This window comes from Oxyura jamaicensis, chromosome 2 (assembly GCF_011077185.1).
Source record: "Oxyura jamaicensis isolate SHBP4307 breed ruddy duck chromosome 2, BPBGC_Ojam_1.0, whole genome shotgun sequence".
In the NCBI taxonomy this organism is placed as follows: domain Eukaryota; kingdom Metazoa; phylum Chordata; class Aves; order Anseriformes; family Anatidae; genus Oxyura; species Oxyura jamaicensis.
The window spans coordinates 30,828,134-30,849,087 of NC_048894.1; the positions used below are offsets into that span (position 1 = coordinate 30,828,134).

General features: G+C 39.4%; 1 protein-coding gene across 2 annotated transcripts in view; it reads right to left on the reverse strand.

Annotated features, from left to right (window-relative positions):
- Window positions 1-5,874: 5,874 nt before the first annotated feature.
- CRPPA (CDP-L-ribitol pyrophosphorylase A) overlaps window positions 5,875-20,954 on the reverse strand; it is a 128,137-nt gene continuing 113,057 nt past the window's right edge. Inside the window, exon 10 of one of the 2 annotated variants that reach the window (XM_035317339.1) lies at window positions 5,875-8,911. In XM_035317339.1, coding sequence (XP_035173230.1) covers window positions 8,807-8,911 — 105 coding nt within the window. In that variant the 3' untranslated portion in view covers window positions 5,875-8,806. The remainder of the gene's footprint in view (window positions 8,912-20,954) is intronic. The other variant, XM_035317342.1, reaches the window with a different exon arrangement.

Genomic DNA, 20,954 nt, shown 5'->3' on the forward strand with positions numbered 1-20,954 from the left:
ACAAACCTAAAGAACAAGAATTATCAGATTCATTTTGCAGGATATTTCTTTAAGATAATCACAGACTACAATTCATTCTCTCATCCTCACTGAATCTAATGGATGTTACTTACTGAAATTTTACTTCACATTTTACTTTCTGCTCAAAATAACTTTTTTTTTCTTTTTTTTTTTTTTTCCTATTAACTTCTGTACAAGGCTCATAATGTAGCATGCGCTGACAGTTATCAGTTTTCCATTTAATGGGAAGTTGAAAACCCCCAGTTTCTTTTAGCTATTCACTGATGCTCACTGGAGTCACTGGCCACATCCAGCATAGTGCAGTGTGGCTTTTTTTCAAAACTTCTGAAGCTTATAAACCTTTCATCAAATTGGGCTTAAGATGAAAAATGACTAAATAAATACAAAATAAGGGTTGAGATTTTCATTACAGTATAATTGTTTGTTCAATACAGCACTTGAAGATCCATAATTCCAACACAGATTTGTCCAGGATTTGCACATTTGAGCAGTATTTTAGGCTTTTCCTGAAATCAGAAACGAATGCTACTCAAGGTATGTTTTCAGAGGTATGAGAAAGGTCTGCATAAACCTCTGTGAGCTACCAAAAATTCAGCCTAAGGCAGGTACATGTTGACAAGAGCAGTCCCAGCATATAAGAAATGCTTTACCATCCTCCATCCACACAGATTAGCATAAATCCCCATTCTTCCTCAACCCACATGCCGACTGTGGCTTCCAGCCTCTTGTTTAAGCTAGCTGCATCTTTGTTACCCAGTTGGCAGTCAATGGGGCTGATGGATGCAGAGCCCACCATGCTCAGTATTTTTTCAGCCCACCTCAGTTCCCCAGGTTGTCACAGTTGGGAATCAGTGAAGGTGGAGAGAAAAATCCTTCCTCTACCAGATGCTGTCTTCTAGCTGGGAAATATTCTTGATAAAATATGTATAGACACCACCAGAGGGTGCATTGCTGCCACTGTAATTTTCATTCTTACAGTGTAACCATGAGACACTGTTACAACGTTTTGGACAAATCCTGTACCTTCTGGTTATGTGGAGTTGCCTACACAAAGGTGTACAATGGCAAGCAGGATTAAATACGGAAGTCAGTTGTGTTAAAGAAAAGAGAAAAAAAAAAAAAGAGAGAGAGAGAGAGAGAGAGAGAGAAGTAATACGCCTTTTGTGCAGTGCACTCAAGGCGTTTTGCAGCTTTTCTTGAAATATCCATCATAGCAGAGCCTCTTTGATCTGCTGCTAGCAGCCACTCCCAGAAGGGGTGAGAGACATTTCGTTTCCTTCCTTCCTTTTCTTACCCTGACCTACCATTCTGGAATGCAGTTCACCTCTGAGCATTTTCAGATGTATCATTTTCAGAGAGGCTTGCATGTCACAACACAAAGCCAGGGCTGACTTCACTACTTACAAAGCCTGCACATGACAGGCGAACAGAGGAGCTGCACACTGTGCCCGAACCTCCTGTACTTCACCTACGTACATTCCCCTGTCTGCGGAAGGGGCATAACAGTGTCAGAATAACAAATAATCACCTCACCCTGAACATGAGCAGGGCCTGAGACTGCAAAGCTAAGAAACTAGTGCCCCAAGGGTGCAGCCCAGTGGCAGTTTAGGCTGGGCTGTGCTGGTCTCACGGGCATGCCAAGCTCTGCATGCCCCCAACCCAGCCCTTCCGAACAGGAATCATGGCATCCCTTCTCTCCCTAAAGCCATCCCACCTGGTGACTCTGGAGAAAGCTAATCGCTTCTCTCAGGGCTAGTTTCCAGTCAGAAAACACAGTTTTTCATTGTCCTCTACTGACTTGCTGCACAGCAGAACAAACCTCAGTGCTAGCATAGGGAAAGAGGGACAAAACAGTGTCCAGAAGAGACTAGGACTTTTCCTAGCCTTGCAGACTAGCTTAAGTCAATAAAATCTGTCTCTGGATTCAGAGTCCTCAAAGAGAGATTTTAAACACCAAGATGCCCTTTCGAAGTGTGCCTGTCACCCACTTACCACAGGCCAGTGGCTGCTCAGGCTGGAGTCACAACTGAACTCCAAAACATAGTTGGGATTAATCGAAACCATAATGTTCCCTCACCAAATGGTGAGGGAGTTGAACACAGCATAAATACACACTTTAAACTGCAGCACAATAAAAATAATAATAAAAAAGAAACCAGCATAACCAGCATGGTTATGTGTGAAGTTAGCTGGAGATGTCCGGAGGGAGGAGATGCCACACATTCCTGGGAGCACTGGGAGGAACTTACAGTCCCGTTGACTTCAATGGGTTTTCAATCAGGCTGTGTTTCTGCTGTGGAAAGGAACTGCTTAACACAGCATCGTGGGGTGCCTCGGTCTTTGTCTCTGAGCAACTCCTGGCAAAGCCACTGGTTAGTAAGTAAAAACACACTTTTTCCAGTCGCCAGGGCTGTGAGCTGTACCTGAATTTGACTTTTATTTTGCTTTTTGCTGTTGCTGAGATTCGGACAGATTTGCACATCTGGCTCCTTAGCTCTCTGCTGACTTTACAAACCCAAGCTGGGCTCCTTGAGGCGGCGGAGGATCCGACCCCGGAGCAGATCACTTCCCCTTCGGTGGGACAGCGCTGCTGGCAGCCCGACTCCGGTTACTGAGCGGCGCTGGGTGTCAGCCCAGCAGCTGCCATGCAGGAGGTCTGTCCCTCCGGGCAGCTGCTGCTCATCTGCCTGCAGCTGGCAGCGGAAGTGACATCTGTTCTCGGTGGTCCCAGCTGTGAGCAGCATGGAGGTGCCAAAGCCCAAACGCCTCAGTTCTCGGTCCAGGAGCGAGGAAGGGTTTCTGATGCCAGACCACGGCCTGGCTTTCAGGGGAAGGGAGGGGGATCGTCTCCTTCGACGATGGTGGGCTGGGAGGAATGGAAAGGGAGTGACAAATAGGGAGAGCAAGAACAAGTAACAGAAGTAGGGGAAAGGATGGGAGGACGACGCGGGAGAGGACAGCAGAATGGCCCAAATGGAAAGGAAACATGAAATTTGAAGTGACAGTGCTAGTCTGAGGCAAGGAAACAAAAGGAATGAGGCAGCATAATGAAAGAGGTGCAGAAGTAGCAACAAATAATTATCCATGAGAAGCAATTGTCTGAAAAGACTGCTGAACAGGGAAACACTTTGTTGAGCTCCAGTCCTGAGCGCTACCGAGCCTGGAAGGCTTTTCTGCCCACAGCCCTCTGTGTATTGTGCCATTCAAGGGTCTCCCTGGCAGATTTTGCCATCTGGAGGAGCTTTGCCATATTCCCTCTTGCCTCCTTGCTTCTCCAACATATTTAAAATCACATAACCTCTTGCTTGTCTGAGTCTCTTTTCTCTCATTTATCTTTGTAACTGTGTTACAATGTAGTGTTGTGGGATTTTAACTGAGTTACAATTTCAGTTTTTTTTTTCAGTCAGGAATATGTGCAGGATGAAGGACAAGAACTGATTCAATCTAAAGATTGAAAAGCATACTTACATCAACCTGGGAATAAATGTATTAGGAAATGCCACTTTCCTTCTCAGGTTGGTGTACGCAAGCCAAGTATATTCTCTCATAAAAGTATTTTCACAGTTGGGACTCATTCCTCAGTGCAGGCCTTGAAATAGTGTTTTTCAGATCTCAAAACTAATTGTGTATTCCTGGAAGAAATAACCAAGGAAAATGTATATTAGACAAGTGTTTTAAAGCCCTGTCAATCAAAATCAACTTACACTGGGAAAAATGTGGTGTCAGTGGCTGTTTCTTTCCCTTGGTGCTTGCCAGAAACATAAGACAAACAGAACTGTGATAAACAATTGGGCTGAGGAATGGGCTGAGGAAAGCAGAAATCATAAAAATCTACCAGCCTGAAAGGGCAGGCACTATGGGCACAAAAAATTGAACTCATTTGGATACTTTGCATAGGTATCTTACTGTAGGCATCCAGAGCAGGGCATTAATCATCCAACTGGGTGCAATTATGAATTATTAGAAACCAGGTGCAGAAGATTGGATTGATTGAATGAGTTGGGCAGGAATAAAGCATGGTCACATTTTTTCTTAGTTGCTCAGAATTCAATTCTTTAGGATTGCTTTTAAATAATGCATTTATACTTCAACATTTTATATTAAAATTATATATTTATTTAAGGCATAGATTACATAGATACTTGTATCTTTGTATTTCATGACATTTTCCCAATGGGAGCCCTTAGAGATACTATTCTCTTTACAGTTCTCAGTACTTCTCCCCCTTTCAGTGAGAATTAGTTGTGGTTTTAGTAAGTAATCTTTGAAACAAAAAACAGGAAATTCCTCTCAATAGCATTCTACTACCTACACAAAGAGAAAAAATCTACCCTCTATTAAACGATAGATCTGAATTCACCAATCTAGTAACTTAAAGGTTTGTTTTGTTGTTGTTTGCTTGTTTGTTTTGTTTGTTCATTTGTTTTTCAGCCAGACAGGACAAAGACTAGAGTATCTATGCTACAGAGTAGAGAGAGTAATCAGAAATATTATAAAACATAAGGTCAGGGTACTACTAATACTCTGAAGGGCTACATTCATCCAGTAACACACTGTTTTCACAACTACCAGCCATTTATCCACTTATTATATGGCCCAATCATCAGAGCAGTGGCACTGGTCAGAGGTAGCTCCAGCCCAGAACTCTGGCTCCTACAGGAGCACAGTTAACAGGAGCCACTTCTCAACCCCAGAGCTCTCCTTAACAGGAACAAGGGGAAATCAGGGATGGCAGAAATGGAACAAAAGTGGAATATCAGGGTTACCTTGCCCCTGCCAATGGCCACGTAAACATGCGTTGTCTGCACATCCTGGTGGAATCTTGATAAGATGAACCAGCACCATCCAGAAAGTTCTGGATGAAGAGGAAGGAGAAATGTGATAATAAATGCTTTTGTGTATCTGGTAGTAAATATACTTCTCCTCTTAGATAAAACCTGAACACAAACCCGTGTCCAGCATACTAAGTACCCAAAACAGGTTGAACAGAGCAAACAAACTACGACCTTTCTCTGGTGTACTTCCTAGCTTGCAGTGACCTACAGACAGAAGTTATCTTATCATTGGAAAGCATAAGCAGCCACTGGGAACCTGACATTTCTTAGGAAGCTACTCTTTAGATGGCACCTAGAAAAGCAGTGTGCAGATGATGTACACAGCACTCTGGTGTTGTGTAGAAATGCAAATCTGAACGCACCGAAGACTTTAAGGTCTCCAGATACCTTTTTTGTTCTGCAGCCTGCTACCGAGATAAGCTGAAGGCTTCATTGTGATATTTTGAAGTCAACATGACTTATTCCACTGATTACAATAGAGTCACATTTCACTTTGTCTCTTTGTTGTTGTTTGTTTGCAATTCTACTGTCTTCTGTTCTTTCAGCTTTTTTTAGTGAGCCATCCAACCATCTTTTTCAAGTTAGATCACCTGGAAAACTGAAGAAAAATAGATTGTAGCTAGACTTTCTTCTATTAACTGATCTAAGAGAAATTAAGTAATTTAATTTCAGTTACTGCATGAAGTGGGTTGGCTTCAATATACAAATCTAACTCACTTAACTTTGCAGCTACAAAAAACATTCTTAGGGCCAGATCCTGTATTCTCTTTCCTAGTGAACACTTTACCCACGGAATATTAATTAGAGTGCTTGTGGAGTAAGGTAAGCAAGGCTGGCAGAGTCTGAGCTTTTATTTACTCTGTGTTATCTCTGTCCAAATGTTCAAAGCAAGATGGGTGGTGACTGATTCACTAGTTAAATTCAAAACAGCATGTGTGTACAAAAGGCTGCCAAGTTTCTCATGTATATAGCTATTTGTGAGAAGCTATGCGCAGACAAAAAACAATCAATCAGTTTCTTAATTTCATTTTATATCTTTATTCCCATTGTAAGTATTAACAATCACCCAAAAGACCATTTAACTTTGGTTTGGATACACAATAGCATTAATCACAGTCCAGTTTCTTTTCTTTTTCTTTTCTTTTTTATTTTTTTAAAGCAGTTCTACTATTTCATGATCTGTTTTAGTAGTTCTGCTGGTGGTGTATTTGCTTTCTGTAAAATAGATTTTTCAGTGTTTGTAGATTGTTTAAAAGATTGTTAAAAACAACAAAAAAAACCTATTATATTATGAATAACAGTATATTAATCTCATTATCTTTTATTTAAGGTTAGTATTAAACAAGTTTGATGACTTGAAACTTACTTTTTTGCTGTGCTTTGTTTTTTCTCTTTTCAAAATAAGCTCATAAACAACCATGATATCATTTTTCATTACAGCAGTTCATTGTAGTAACAGTTTAAATTGGATTTAAATCCTTTTAAGATAATGAGTTAAGTAAAACAACACAACAAAGTAAAAGGTTCTGTTTAAGCAAATGACAAGTTACACACAATCCAGTGCTAAGACTGTATCACAATGTATACATTAGAGTGGATGGAAAGCAAAAAGGATTTTCTAAATTCACTTGCTTATTATTATGCAAGAAAAATACATCACAGATTGTACTTTAGTCTTCAAGCAAATCATCAAAAAATAGAGTCAAGGAAGTATCTTTCGTTGTGTCTTTTAGAAGCCTGTGAGATGAATTTCTTCATCAAATTTATTAAAGTAAAAGTGAATTCAGAAAACTTATTTTTTGAAAGCTGTCCTGTTAAATTATGAATACCAATAATAAATCCTTTGTTTCTTCATTTATTTGACTACTCTGCATATGAACAGACATAAATATACATATATGAATAAAATATGCCCATTGTATAACCATACACAGCTAATATGAATGTTTATGTTGTACAATGCCAGCAAAGGACAAATTATTAATCAAATTAGAGAGGAGAGAGAAATAAAGGAAACAGATGATGCATGAAACCTTTGCTAGTTGTGTTGGGATGATTCCTTCGTGGAAGAAAATGTGTGCTTTGGATCCAGAACAGTTAGCTAACAACGTGTGTAATGAAGGAAGTCTGGGATCAACATCAGCTTCTGAAAGGGATTTGATTTGAAATGGACGTATATACAGACAGTGTCTCAGAAGTTACTAAGCCGTTCTTAGGCGTTTTTTTAAGGAGCAGGGGGAAGGAGAAAAGGGCAGGGAATGGAGTCCAACCCTAACTGCCTCACAAGGCTTTCTCTGTGCACCAGAGGGAGCGGAACCTGGGGGGCGCAGTGGAAGGGTGATGGGGAACTTCTTCAGCCAGCACTGGCATTATCACCCTCTGTTGTTGAACCACAACAGTCAGAGCTTTTCTCCCTCTGTCCGTTTGAAGAGCTGAGCTGCAGGAAAGAACTTCCCACACCCATTGCTAGATAATGGAGAGACAAATTTCTGAGTCAAAATCAGAAGCCTTATTTGAGATGGGTTTTCAAAGGTATATCTAGCATGGAGAAGGATCCATCCTGAATGCCAAGACTGACATTCTGCACTTTACTTGACCTGCCTATTTCATTGTACTGGCTAAGACCAGGCTAAATTTTCCTGGCTAAATTACTTTCTACATCTGGGATCTATGAGGATTTTGTGACTTCTCTACAAGTCCTTCATGCTCAGATATGAGTGACCCTCCTCAGGAAAGCACAGCAGTAGTCAAGTAGCTGATACGTTTCATTTCAGAGGGAAACTTGAGGAACTCAGCACAGACAGGAGGGAAGGCTCACTGAACACCTGGTGGGGCTAATTCATCAAGACCCTGTTCCAGTCACTGCAGGTATGTAAAACATTAACCCAGGCCCTTCACAAGCTGAAGGAATGCTGTAATTCCTCCTGAGTCTGATGCATAGAGAGGGACAGGTGCTTCCAGGGACTGTCCTTTTCTCGCACTGCTCTCAGTGGTTATGATGCCTGGAGAGGGTTAAGGTAGTAGCCATTCACCATTTAACCCTTCTGTCCCAACTTTCCACACTTGAATATCAATGTGGCCTACATTTGAACCCATGACACTCAGTTCTCTTCACGACAATTTAATACATACATATTGTAAACAGCAAGAGATTAAAATTATAATCTTGTAGATGAGCTAACAGAATCCTCCTGTTTCTCCATTACCTACAAACTCAGTTGCATAACACTTTTTCAGTCTTATCCCTTTTCTTTTTAGCATGCATATGCACATGCATACGCACATATAGAGTTTGTGTAATACAGTACTCAGCAAAGCAATTGGAGCTACTTCTGAATGATCGCATGTGGCTACTGGAAGTAGTATTAGCACTAAGGAGTGCTACAGCCAGAACATTCCTTACCTGGAAAACTGGGCTATAGCACTTTGATGGCCCCTTGCATATCCTTTGTTTTGTTACCCTTCACTCCATGGAGGACAGGGATCTGACCTGACAAACACTGCTTGCCATGTGCATTTCCACTGACATCGGTAAGGCTATACCATATAATAAACTCCACACCCATTAATATGTATAGCAGCAATATTAAAATAATTTCATATAAAGAACAAGAGCTGTGTTTTAGGATTAATTCATTTAATGCAGTCCTAGAGTACAACACACGCATGGGTTAAAGACAATTCTGCGTGAAGACCAAACATTTTGGTGTCCTCTGTGTACCTTTTTAAATGATCAGTACTTCACAAAAAAAGTGTATTTCAGTATGAATTGTGCACTTTATACGTAATATCAGACTTGTATTTAAAGTATCAAAAATATGTTGTTAAAAGATCTTAATAGTAAACGTCGTAAATCCAGAGTTTTCATCAAAGGGTGAAATGATTCAAGACCTATGGTGAATGCATGATGAAAAAGAAACATTTCCAAAAGCAACAAATGATTTATGGTCTTATGCTACCAACAGCTGGCCAATCAGCTCAGGGTTTCTGTCCTTTATTAATGCCATGGTCAGAGCTGCAGCAGAATTTACTGTCTCCTGAAGTGGGAAATGGTCCTGCAAAAAAATAGAAAGGGAGCAGGGAAAGAAACACATTAACAAAACTGGAAAAAGTAAATATTTAATATCAATTTTCAAGTATACAAAATTACCATATGATTGTTAAAAAAAATCTGAACATTTATTCACACTTATTAGGAGAAAAACTTTAAAAACTTCTTTTTCTAAGGAAACAGAGTTTTGTAGCACTATCAGTTTTCCAATCTCCACAATGACCTAAAAAGTTATTTTTAAAAAGGCAATATATATTGTAGTTGCTGGAATTGATGCGATCTACCCAGAGATAAGCAAAATGGAAGCTTGATTCTATCACTTTCTTCCTAACTGATTTTTAAAATTTAAAAGGTCAAAATTTTGGGCTTTAAAACATTGAAGATGAATGCAGGATTGAATTAAGTAGCATACTTAAAGACTCATATCTTCAGTACGTAGTGAATCCCATCACTATTCTGCAAGCTACGTGAGCTCACAAATTCAAAGGTGTTAAAGCACTGGGACTTCAGGAGCTTAGGCTGAACTTTGTGTCACATAATTTTAAAAAGTGTCCTGGTTTTGATAGGCAAGTGAGAGACCAACACAGGTAGAAACACTAACATGAAACTTTGATAACATGCTTCTAACTGAGCACTCCAGCTCACATTTGAAAAAGTCCTTTGTCAAACTGCTAAATTTTCTTAATTGGGTTGACTACAAAAGGTTGGCCTCTTGCAACCAGCATCCTTTTCATTTGCTCACTGGGAAAATATCAATAGGTACAGTCAGGTGCAGACACTTCCCTGGAGAGAGAAATGTGAGGCAGCAATTTGTGTGAAGCAACAAAGAAGAAAGGTCTATGAAACTCTAGGGAGAATGTAGAAGTTTCAAATACAGAATGTGAACCACAAAGAGAAAGCAAGAGCCGTTCTCCATATCCATAATGGGTAAGATTGGAAGCAATAGGCTTAAGGGACTTAAACTGTCATATAAATTAGTCAGGTAAGTAATACAAAGGAACAGATTACTGGACAAATTAAGAAACTTCATCATTAGGGTCTTGTAAAACACCCTGCATACATGTAAAGCAGGTAGTTTTCTGCCTAGGGTGGAAGATGGAACAGTTTGATTCCAAATCTTTTCACCACTCATTTTCTAAGACGCCGTATCAAGGAAGAACTTGTAGATGACATCTTTAAGAAACTTGGATTAATGGAGAAAGATGAAATGGCTTCAATAACTTATACAAAAAATAATGTTAGTAACAGTTTTTTTAAGGAATAAGGCCTATTCCTTAGGGACCTGCCTATTCAGCTAGTGCAAAGGGGGGCTGCAGACTTAGAATCTGGGGCTGAAGAAAAAACTCATACAGGAAAGATATCTCTGGAACACTCCCCTTTTTGTAGAATCATACATTATCATGTTCTTATTTAACTATGTGCTTTGCGTAAAAGACAGTAAACATGCCAGAGAGGTAAATAAGTAGAATGAGAAATAGTTAGTTTATACTAGATTCTTTTATCATTGCTAGAAAAATGGTATTTGCATTTCACTGGATTTTTATCCTAAAAACCATCAAATAAGTAAGCTGGTACAATTTGTAAAATTCCCTTACAAAAGATTACACTCCTCACAAATTTGTTTAACATACAGTAAAATTATTTACTACTGGTCTACTACTGGTTTACTACTGTGTCTGCTATGTACTGAGTGATGCTCTCCATTCAGTTCAGCAAGGAGTGCAGAAGTGTACTCAGAGGTCTTGTCCGCCCAGGATCTTTTGTCATGGACTGAAGGTGCAAAACTCCAAACCCACTATTCAAATTTGGTAGGGGTTTCACATCCTCATTTCCTGTGGCTATAAATCACTGTATAACGTACAAGGAGAGTGGAAGCCATGTGCATGCACCCATTCAGACAGCAAACACTGCAATCACTGTCAAGATCTACCAGCACATTTCTTGATCTCCAGCAGCGCCAGCCTCTTTGCACCCCTCATCACTTTTTGTTCAGTTTGTCTTGAGAAGCACTTCACAACTACAGACACTAGGAATTCCAAATGGGCTTCCAGCCATATCTGAAGTTGGCTGGAGGTGTGTATTTTTTTTTCCCATTTCACAAAAAAAGAAAAAAATGCACCTGGCCAGGAATGCTCTTAATGTTTCTCCCAGTAAATCTTTCCACATCCTCTGTTGGTTACTGGATTCAGTACACATTCCTTTGCAGTAATAAATTATTTAAGTTTTTGAACATAAAAGGAAGCAAGAGAAAGAAATTTAGCTTTCACAGGAGAGATTGAAAGTGACACCATAAGATTCCTGTAAACTGAAAAAAAGCTTTTTATAAGCCTAAGCCTAAAACTAAGGCTTTAGTGCTAATTTCCATGTTCTGAAGGAAAGATGTAAATAATATGAATAGTATTAGCAATCCAGGCAATGTGGCACACTAATGTTTATGTACAGAAACATGCGTGAAGAAGAAATATACATAAACCTAACTGAAATTGTTTTCTTTGTTGTTGTTGTTTGTTTTTTTAAGGAACTGGCAGAAGTAAAAATCGATTTGCAGCCCCATTACCCCATTTTTAATACTTTGATTATAGCTACTAATATTCCCACTATTTAGAAAACCTACTAATTCTTGTTTTTCTTAGAACCAGTCTATACCACAGCAGGAACAACAAACTGTCATACAGGATTGGTCCCTGTACAGGATTTGTCCTTGGAATTCTGTCTTCAGAAATAGCCAGAGCTATATTCTTTAAGCAAATATACTTTATCCTATTTAAGATAACAAATAAGTCAGGAAATATATTCTTAATTTTTTGGAATTATATGGTTAATTTTTTTAATGAAGAACGTACTGCAGTTGTCAAAAGTGCGAGCATTTGTCATAGGGGTCACTCTTTTCAGATCTGTGCTGTCTCCCCTTCCCGGCAGCACTGTCCCAGCCTGACCCCAGGGTAACCCGTGCGCTGAGCAGGGTCCAGCACCGAGGCCTCTCGGCCCCAGGTCTCAGTGTAGAGGAGAAATCGGTCACGCAAAGGTTAAGCATGTGCTGACTTGAACTTGCTTTATTCCCACAGTCATAGCATTACTGGAAAGAGGTAGTAAATAGCAGGCAGAGGTGGACTCTTCCAGGAATTCCTAAATCACTGTATATCCTGTATCCTTCAATCAAAACATGCTCTCATCCTAGGAACGACTACTGTAGCTTCTATTTGTCATGGCCTGCGCATTGCTATTTATCTTCTGACAAGTATTTCTAGTGCTTACTATCACCAATATGCAAACAGAAAAAGAAATCTTAGCAACTGAAGGAGAAGGCTTTGTTCAAAGTACAGGGAAAATGTTAACTCATGTAATGGTTAAGTTGCATCTTCAGTATTCTTTCCCCTCTTCTGAATCCTGCGAAGAAATTATTTAATTGTTAGGCCATTACTGCACATTTAAGCAGATATTTTCAATATACAGAATGATACTTCACTTTTTGCTCTGTAGGCAATTTGGGAGCCAACAGTGTTTATGAAGAATATAAAAAGAGTTCAGATGACAGAATTAAACAACAACCCAGGAAAGAAAATGAATCTTGTGGATCTTTATTAATTTATGGTTAAACAAATAAGTGAACAAGTCTCCTGGCTATACCCTTAAAACACCCATGTTTCTGACACTGCAATGTTATTTCTGGCAACAGTGCTGGTTACAGCTGATAGTGCCTACAGGGAGGCTTCAATAAGGATGCCAGGACAAATTTAATCTACCACACCTAACTCCATTGCACATACAGGCCTCCAAACCTCTTTTATATTCAATGGCATAGTACTAAATCTTTCAAAAACCTCATTATTAGTTGCAGGAAGTCAAATAATCAAGCAGAACCAGGTCTTCACATGTCTAATTGTCTGACATGTTTGGATATATTGTAACCACGATAAAAAGCAGGATGTCAGAAAAGAACGAGCAATACAAATCCTCATGTAGCCCACAAGAGCGCTCCCACATCATTGCCCACCCACTGCTCAGCTCGGCGAATTCCAAGAAGAGAACATACTTCAGTGCACTAGTCAGTGAATGCATATCCGTGCATGCACTGGATGGATCAAACACGAATAGTTCTTTCACTCATCAACGAAATCTTTAAAAAAAGACCGTGACCTTTAAATCAGACTCAGAGGCAGCAGCAATTTTAATGGCTTTAATGACTGAGGTTCCACATGATCAACTGATGTGCTATGATCCCCCCTAAACCATTGTGATATTTACTCTCTATTCATTTCATCCAGTTGACTTAAATGAGTCTCTTGTAAAAAAGAAAAACCAAAACCCCCTAACATTTCTTGGCCATTAATAAATAGAATTTTTTTTATTGTTTGAACAGATGATTAACTACATTTATAAGCTAAAAACAAAACTTTTACCACTTTATATTTATGTACTTTGGAAAAGAAAGTACTCAGAAACACTGCCAACCTTATAAACCATAAATCCACATAACAGCACTTTGATTCCAAAATAAAATATCCACTTTGTCTGTTATTAAATAGTAAAAATATTCCAACATAACCATATTGTATGATGGTTATAACTCATATTCAGAATTTATTTGATGTAGAGTTACTGACTGTAGGGGTTTTCTGGTCTGCAGAATAAGACTGGAAATGCATACAGGGACAGAGTTAAAGTTGTATTTGGAACATGCAATGTGATATTTTACAAATGTGCATTTATTTAAGAAACTGTGAGGGTATCTGAATATTTATTGACATTCCCCTAACGATTCATTTCCTTGCTTCAAACTGTTTAGGATTTTTTTTTTCCAGCTGGAACTTCAGATACACACATTTCAATTTACATATGTACTAGTTCAATCTAAGTATAGCTGGAAAAACACATACTCCCCTTTGTAGCTCAAAAAAGACCTCTGTAGGTATTACGACTGCCTTTTACTGCATCACTCCAAAAGCACAAAACAGCCATGTTCCATTATTTGCATTCTGTTTTGCTGTAATATTTTTTGAGTTATCTATTAATACAGTTTTTGCAAATGAACTGCGATACTAGCCCTGATCATATGGTGGATAGAAAACCCAAAAACGTGATTTAAAGATAGGCTAAACCTAGGGAACATCCATACAGCTGCATTTGTACCGGGAAAGGCGAGAGGCCAGGGCATGTGCTGGCGCACTGGCGTGCCCTCACCCTTGCTGCTCTATTGTACGCTGGCTCCCTGGCATAGTTTTGGTTCCTGCCAGCTAACATGTTCCCAGACAATGGCTGGGCATGGTTCAGGGGACAGCACAGGCCACGGACTGCTCCCAGGAGACAGTCTGAATGAGGCCACCCTCTTTTGGGAAAAAGAGAACTTAGCCATATGGACATGAGACATGCTGTGTCTTTTAGCCTTAGGATGCGAGAACCATCCCTGGCCTGTTTTACTTGCCATTATAGACGTAGCCTGAGCATCACTGTGAAGCGACAGTTGTGCCTTTCTCTCTCTCCTCAAACACATCAAGAATACATAGACCTACAAAGAAATATACCCCCCAGACCACGGCGCAGACACCACATAGCTACCACAAAAACACAGTCAGTTAAAAATAATAATAATAAAAAAATCAACTGCTCTATGGAAACCTTTCTCTCTAAACCACCCCAGCATGACAAAGTGAGAGAAATGGAGATGAACCACACTGCAAGATGGCACTCGTGCTGTATCTCAGATTCCTGCCATCCCATGGAAAAAGCTGGAAACCAGCAGGAGGATGGCTTGATGAAGCATGCCCACTTCTCTCTTTGCAAGGTAAGCCTGTGTGTACACCAGGCATGCCACAGGGCATGAGTAGAAGAGAAAATGGCTGAAAGAGTCTGTGTTCTGGCAAGCACATTGCAAAACACAGCATTGGCAGGACAAGAGGAGCTGCTATTAATTTAAAACTCCACTGGATGCTGCAAGTTATGCTAAGGCTAAACCAGGTGTGTCCAAAACTCACCTCATGCCACAGGCTAACTGTGTAGAGAAACTGAGTAGAGAATCTCACCTCAAAAACCTCAACATTTGAACATTTCTTCTTCCTTTTATAATCCAAAATATGATCTGAGAAGATAGATGGTTTTTAACTATTAGAAATCAACAATATAAAATGGTTTGGTGTTTATTCAAACCTTACCGTAGATTCATGAAGGAGCATTTTTTTCCACTCAAGATATGTAGTGGCATGCATCTACATACTAAAGCAACTTCCATTTGTGTAACACTACAAATTAATATCCTTTCTTCTTAAAATGTTTCCACATCAGATTTTTAATCCATGTGCCAAAGGATCTATTGATAAGTGATATCTCATACATAATATCTGTGCAACAATTTACCTCAATAAGAAGACAGCTATGCAGATCATTCTAAAAGATAAGAAAGATATTTCTCTGAATATTTTTAGCTTTCCTTTCAAGTAATAAATGAATAAGGTAGCATTTGAGTTCAGATAGGTAGCCGGGTTCAGAATCACTGCAGCAGGTTCACAACTCAACCTTTGTATACAGTCTTGCTTCTTTTCTAAACTAAGAAAATGCAATGAATTCTTCATCAGTGGATAGAAACAAAAACAGTTTAGAAATGTAGATGTTTTCGATGCAAATGGAAAATTAAGAAGAGATGCAAGAGGCACTGGAAGAACCATGTCATCACTGCACTAACAGAGCGTAGATAATAATGCCACCTATTAGTATAAACTCTGATGTATCTGAGTTAGTTCCCTGCATTTGAACAGTTGGTACATCCATACTACAGTCCACCCAAACCCAGGTAAGTTGCACATAAATATGTGAGACTGTACTGCATCTCCCACACCCTCCTGCACTATTCACTCTTATCATAGAATCATAGAATCATTAAGGTTGGAAAAGACCTCCAGAATCATCTGGTCCAACCATCTCCCTACCAAGTCTGACCTTTCCTTAAACACCCCCAGGGATGGTGACTCCACCACCTCCCTGGGCAACCCGTTCCAATGCCTGACTGCTCTTTCTGAGAAGAAATGTCTCCTCATTTCCAAACTGAACCTCCCCTGGCACAACTTGAGGCCATTCCCTCTAGTCCTATCACTAGTTACCTGTGAGAAGAGGCCGACCCCAGTTCCCCACCCCTTCCTTTCAGGTAGTTGTAGAGAGCAATAAGGTCTCCCCTGAGCCTCTTCTTCTCCAGACTAAACACCCACAGTTCCCTCGGCTGCTCCTCACAGGACTTCCAAGCCCTTCACCAGCTTCGTAGTTCTTCTCTGGACATGCTCCAGGGCCTCAATGTCCTTCTTGTAGTGAGGGGCCCAAAGTGGAACACAGTCATCGAGGTGCGGCCTCACCAGAGCAGAGTACAGGGGGATGATCACCTCCCTGGTCCTGCTGGCTACACTATTCCTGATACAAGCCAGGATGCTGTTGGCCTTCTTGGCCACCTGGGCACACTGATAGCTCATGTTCAGGAGAGCATCAATCAGCACCCCCAGATCTTTTTCCTCTGCACAGCCTTCCAGCTACTCTGCCCCAGGCCTGTAGCATTGCATGGGGTTGTTGTGACCAAAGTGCAGGATCCTTTTATTTTATCACAAGAAAATGGAAAGGCATCAATACATAAAATGACAGTATAGATACACTGAGGTTAGACAAATATTTTACATTTTCTGGAGTCTGTAAAGATTACATACCCAATGATATTTTTTTTCTCCTAAGATTCAGATTTAAAACTGAAGGTACAGGTCATTCTTTTGTTTAAAACAAAGAAACAAACAAAAAACACAACACAAACAAACAAAAAACAAATAAGATTCATTACCTTCTCTAGTAGGAATAGAATGGACAGTATTCTCCTAAATTAGCAGTTTTGAAACAGCTCAAGTTTTTATGTTCTGCAACATGTAGGTTAGCAGGGTTCAGTTCCCCTCTTTTTGTGTGGTGATTAAGAGTCCACTGCCCCATGCCCCAAATTTTGGGGATCGGGATTAAATTCCTGTGGAGAGAGACCCAGTCTACGTGGACAGAGTGTATCACAAGAAAGGGATAACAAGATTCCAGCCTAGAGGCCACTCCAGGTGCCTGGGGAGCAAGTGAGAGCTGACTTCTAACCTTTGATCCAAAACCTGGCTGTTTGTTTTTTTATTCTTTTGATGTAAAAGAGATGGACAGTCTATGGAGGAGACATAGACAATGCCTCTGTCATTTGCAGACCTAGGCATTCTATTTCCTTGTTCTTGTTGTCTCCAAGGCCTTTTTTTTTTTTCCTGTAAGAAAAAATGTTAGCATGATCATACTAAATAATCAATAAAAAAATCTGGGCCAAAAAAAAATCTCTGAAAAAGTTGTCATAAACAGCACTTTCAGAATATTCAGTCATTGCAGCTTATGCAGAAGTTTTAATTCAGAGCTTACCACCATCTGATCTAAGCTCTTGAAAATGGTGAGTATGCCAGTAGTGACAACATAAGCATCTGTCAACCATCTTCCCTCTAAGTTGTTCAATAAAGCTACCTAATGCTTGAGCTAGCAGCCAATTCTGCCACCTGCATGTGGCTGGTCTAGAAATACGCCATTTAGCAGATGTGGTAGTCTGCAAACTTGGAAGTATATTACGTGTTTGAGGTTTCTTAGAGGTGGTCTCTTAATACAGTATGATACTAAATAAGACTATAATATGAAATGTATTAATGTTAATGAATGATGCTGTTCCACCTAACAGGTCCTATGAGATAGCACTCTGGTAACCTTGTAAAACACACCATAAGATTTTTTAGCAGGAAGGAATAATTGCTTGTTACTATCAACATAGGAAAAATGAAATGCTCCTGAGGCATAGAAGACCGGCTTTCTCTGAGAATCACCACTGAAAACTGCTGAAAAGCTGAGATTACGCTGAAGTCGACTGAAGCCGTAGCCAAGTCTTTTCTCTGGTTTCAGTAAGCTCTGGATCAATCCAATGGCACTGACAAATTCATGTGGGAGTGGGATATACATCTTTCTGTGCACAGCAGCAGCGTATAATAGCATTTCCCTCTGTGTATATGTATGGTGGATCTTCCTTCTGCTGCAAGTTGCACACTGAGAGTCTATAAATACTTTGATGGGCTGTGGTGATCAGTTTTGCAAGCAGCAAGGAATACATAGCAGACCCACCACACATGCATAAAGAAAAACGGGTAAAGCAGTGCTGGCCTCCTGCAAAACATAACACCCAGTCATGCAAATCATTTGCAGACTGTTGTAGTACACCAGGCTCCAACCAAGAATGGAGTAACTCTGGATCATGTATGAATGCATTTGACACAGGAGAGCAGCAGCAGAGCAAAATCCATATAGCAAACTTCAAGCCGTTTTTCTCCTATTACTTATAAGCTGAAACATACAGCACCTTGAAGCTCACTGCCACTTGGTGACTAGTCCCAGGTAAATTACAGGAAGCCAGCAGTATGTAGGAAGGCAAAAAAAGTTGTTGTAGAGAAGACTGAGAAAAGTGATGGGGGAACAGGCTAGGAGAAAGTGGAAAAGAAGAAACAGCAGAGGTGAAAGTGAGGGTCACACTGAATTCCTCAGAGAGATTTTCCAATATGTTGAGCAATGCTTCTAGTTTGTTCATTCAGTAGTCCACGTTAAAATATTTTTCCCTTTCTTCCAACTTACTTAAGACAGTTCAGTGGAAAAATCTTTCTTTCCTATGTATTTTTGAACGCACAGAAAGATATAATTTTACTTGAACTAAACAATGAAAATGTTCCAGGCTACCAAACTATCGATCAGACATTTTCTTATGTATGTCATCATCCTTTACCTTTTCCTCAACATTTATGCTGCCACAAAGAGAAAAGAAACAGATATCAATACAGTAATAAAAGTACCCTACAATACTACAGTGACAGAAAATGCCTCCAGATGAATTCTGATTTAGATGAGTCACACTTGTATAGGAATGAAAGTCAGAGACCCCTGCTTCTTGTCTTTGACCTTCTTTTAGGACGGTAAAGACCTTCCTAAAACCTGTAAAACCTTCCTAAACCTGTAAATTTCATAAGAACGCTGTGTAGCAGTTCCCTCAAATTAAGTACCCAACTATTTCAGTCCTCAAAATATAAAAAGACATGCAATTGCTAAAGATCAGGAGATTATTATCATTGCCAGAGGCTCTATCTGATAGGAAAACTGTGTCATATACTGCAAGTAAAAAAAAAAAATCTTCAAAGACCTAGTAGCACATTTCTACTCAGTGAGATCTGAGGTCATCAGTGTAATCATAAAATTGTAAGTAGGTAAGCATCACATATCCAAATGTGTCTCTTTACTGTTAGCGAACAATCTATCCTTCTTACTTCTGATCTGACAAAAAGCACCTAATGGGGAGAGAGAAGGCAATACAGCGCTTCTTCAAAGGAATTTTCAGTACGAGCAAAAAGTACATATAGTAAACTTAACAAAATATATTTCAAAATTATAGGTTTTTCCTTTCTCTTCCATATAATACTGAAAACATAGATTAGTTGTTGCATGTTTCATGAAGAAAAATGAACACAGTAGTTTGCAAACCTCTAAGTTGCTAATATGCAGAACAACGCAGGAAATGCTTTAGCTATCACAGATTACAGAATTCTGCATACACATATGCAGGAGGGGTTTTACATAATTTGTGACATAATTTTGACATACAATTCATGACTGTGGTTTCCAGTGATACAAAGAAAGACTGGGAGACTTTGAATTACTGTGACTGTAACAAAATGGGAAGGTCTTCAGAAAGAAGGATCAATGCATTTGAATCTGCAGGGGAACGCTGAAAATCAGTGCAGAGGAAATGTGAGCATTTTTTTTACATTATCTCAGTGTAAAGCACACTTTTCTTCCCTCCTCTAGGTGCTAACTTCATGCAGAAAATTATGCATAATAGATATCCGGCCCTCCAAAAGAAGGAGAGCATGTTTGCATCCATTTCAATGTAAGTGTTCTGTTCAGTCATTAAAATCTTCATTATATAACTCCTACAGACTGTGAATAATCTGAAATACAAGCACACGGCTGCAGTAACTAATTGATTGGAAACATTCCTCTTGATTACAGATAATTTATTTGAGATGGTTCAGAAAAAAAACTCTATAGTCTATTAAAAAACAAAATTAAAACTTCTCCTTTGGGGAAAGAAATAAACAAAAACCAAGAGATTCTGAGGGACAAAGTATGTGTACACATGTGCTGTGCTATTGTTCACATCCCAGTCTTGTGGCTTCCAAATTTTTTGGATGATAATATCAGTGCAGTGGGGTAAAGGCCACATTCCATTTCTTGGTTACAGAAATATAAACCAAAGTAACTACAGCATTACCAGCCCAGTCACTTTGGAACTACAGAGACTGAAATTCAACTTAAAACTCTACATTTTGCTATGCATGACCTAATATGTAGTTGCTTTTAAGCTGATCTCTCAAACCTTCAAAAGAAGCTTTAAAGTAACTTAAATGTCAGTGTTATGGATAGTGAGACATGGTAAGAAAGAGCGGCTGTCCAGAAGCTCATTTTTAAAGGATTTGATAGCAGATTTCCCTAATCTGATGTTCTTCATTGAATATAGCAAGTTGCTTGCAAATGGCTCTTGAGTTGCATCACATCATCATTTTGTGAGTCTGTCTACAGAATAAAACTTAAATTATTATCTTTAAGTTACACACTGAAATTTGAAAACATTCTTGAATTATACCTTAGCACCTAACATTTAATATACTTCCTATATATTTCATCTCATCACTCAAATTCTACTTCGACAATATTCAGGTGACCTTTAAATACGGTTTATGTTCCATCTCTGACTTCTCTTCCAGGCTACTGCTGAGGTACTACAATCTAGGGATATGAACCAAATCCCTATCTGGAAATAACAATAATTTCTAAAGTATGTTTCCTGTTCCAAACTCTTCATTTTTCCATTCTCTAGTTCTTTGTCTGTCCTCCTTAATTCATGGCCTAAAGCCACAACAAATGGAGCACTTGCCTGTGTTAAAATTTTCAGTTTAGCAATGTAGAAAGCATGTACATTTTGAAAA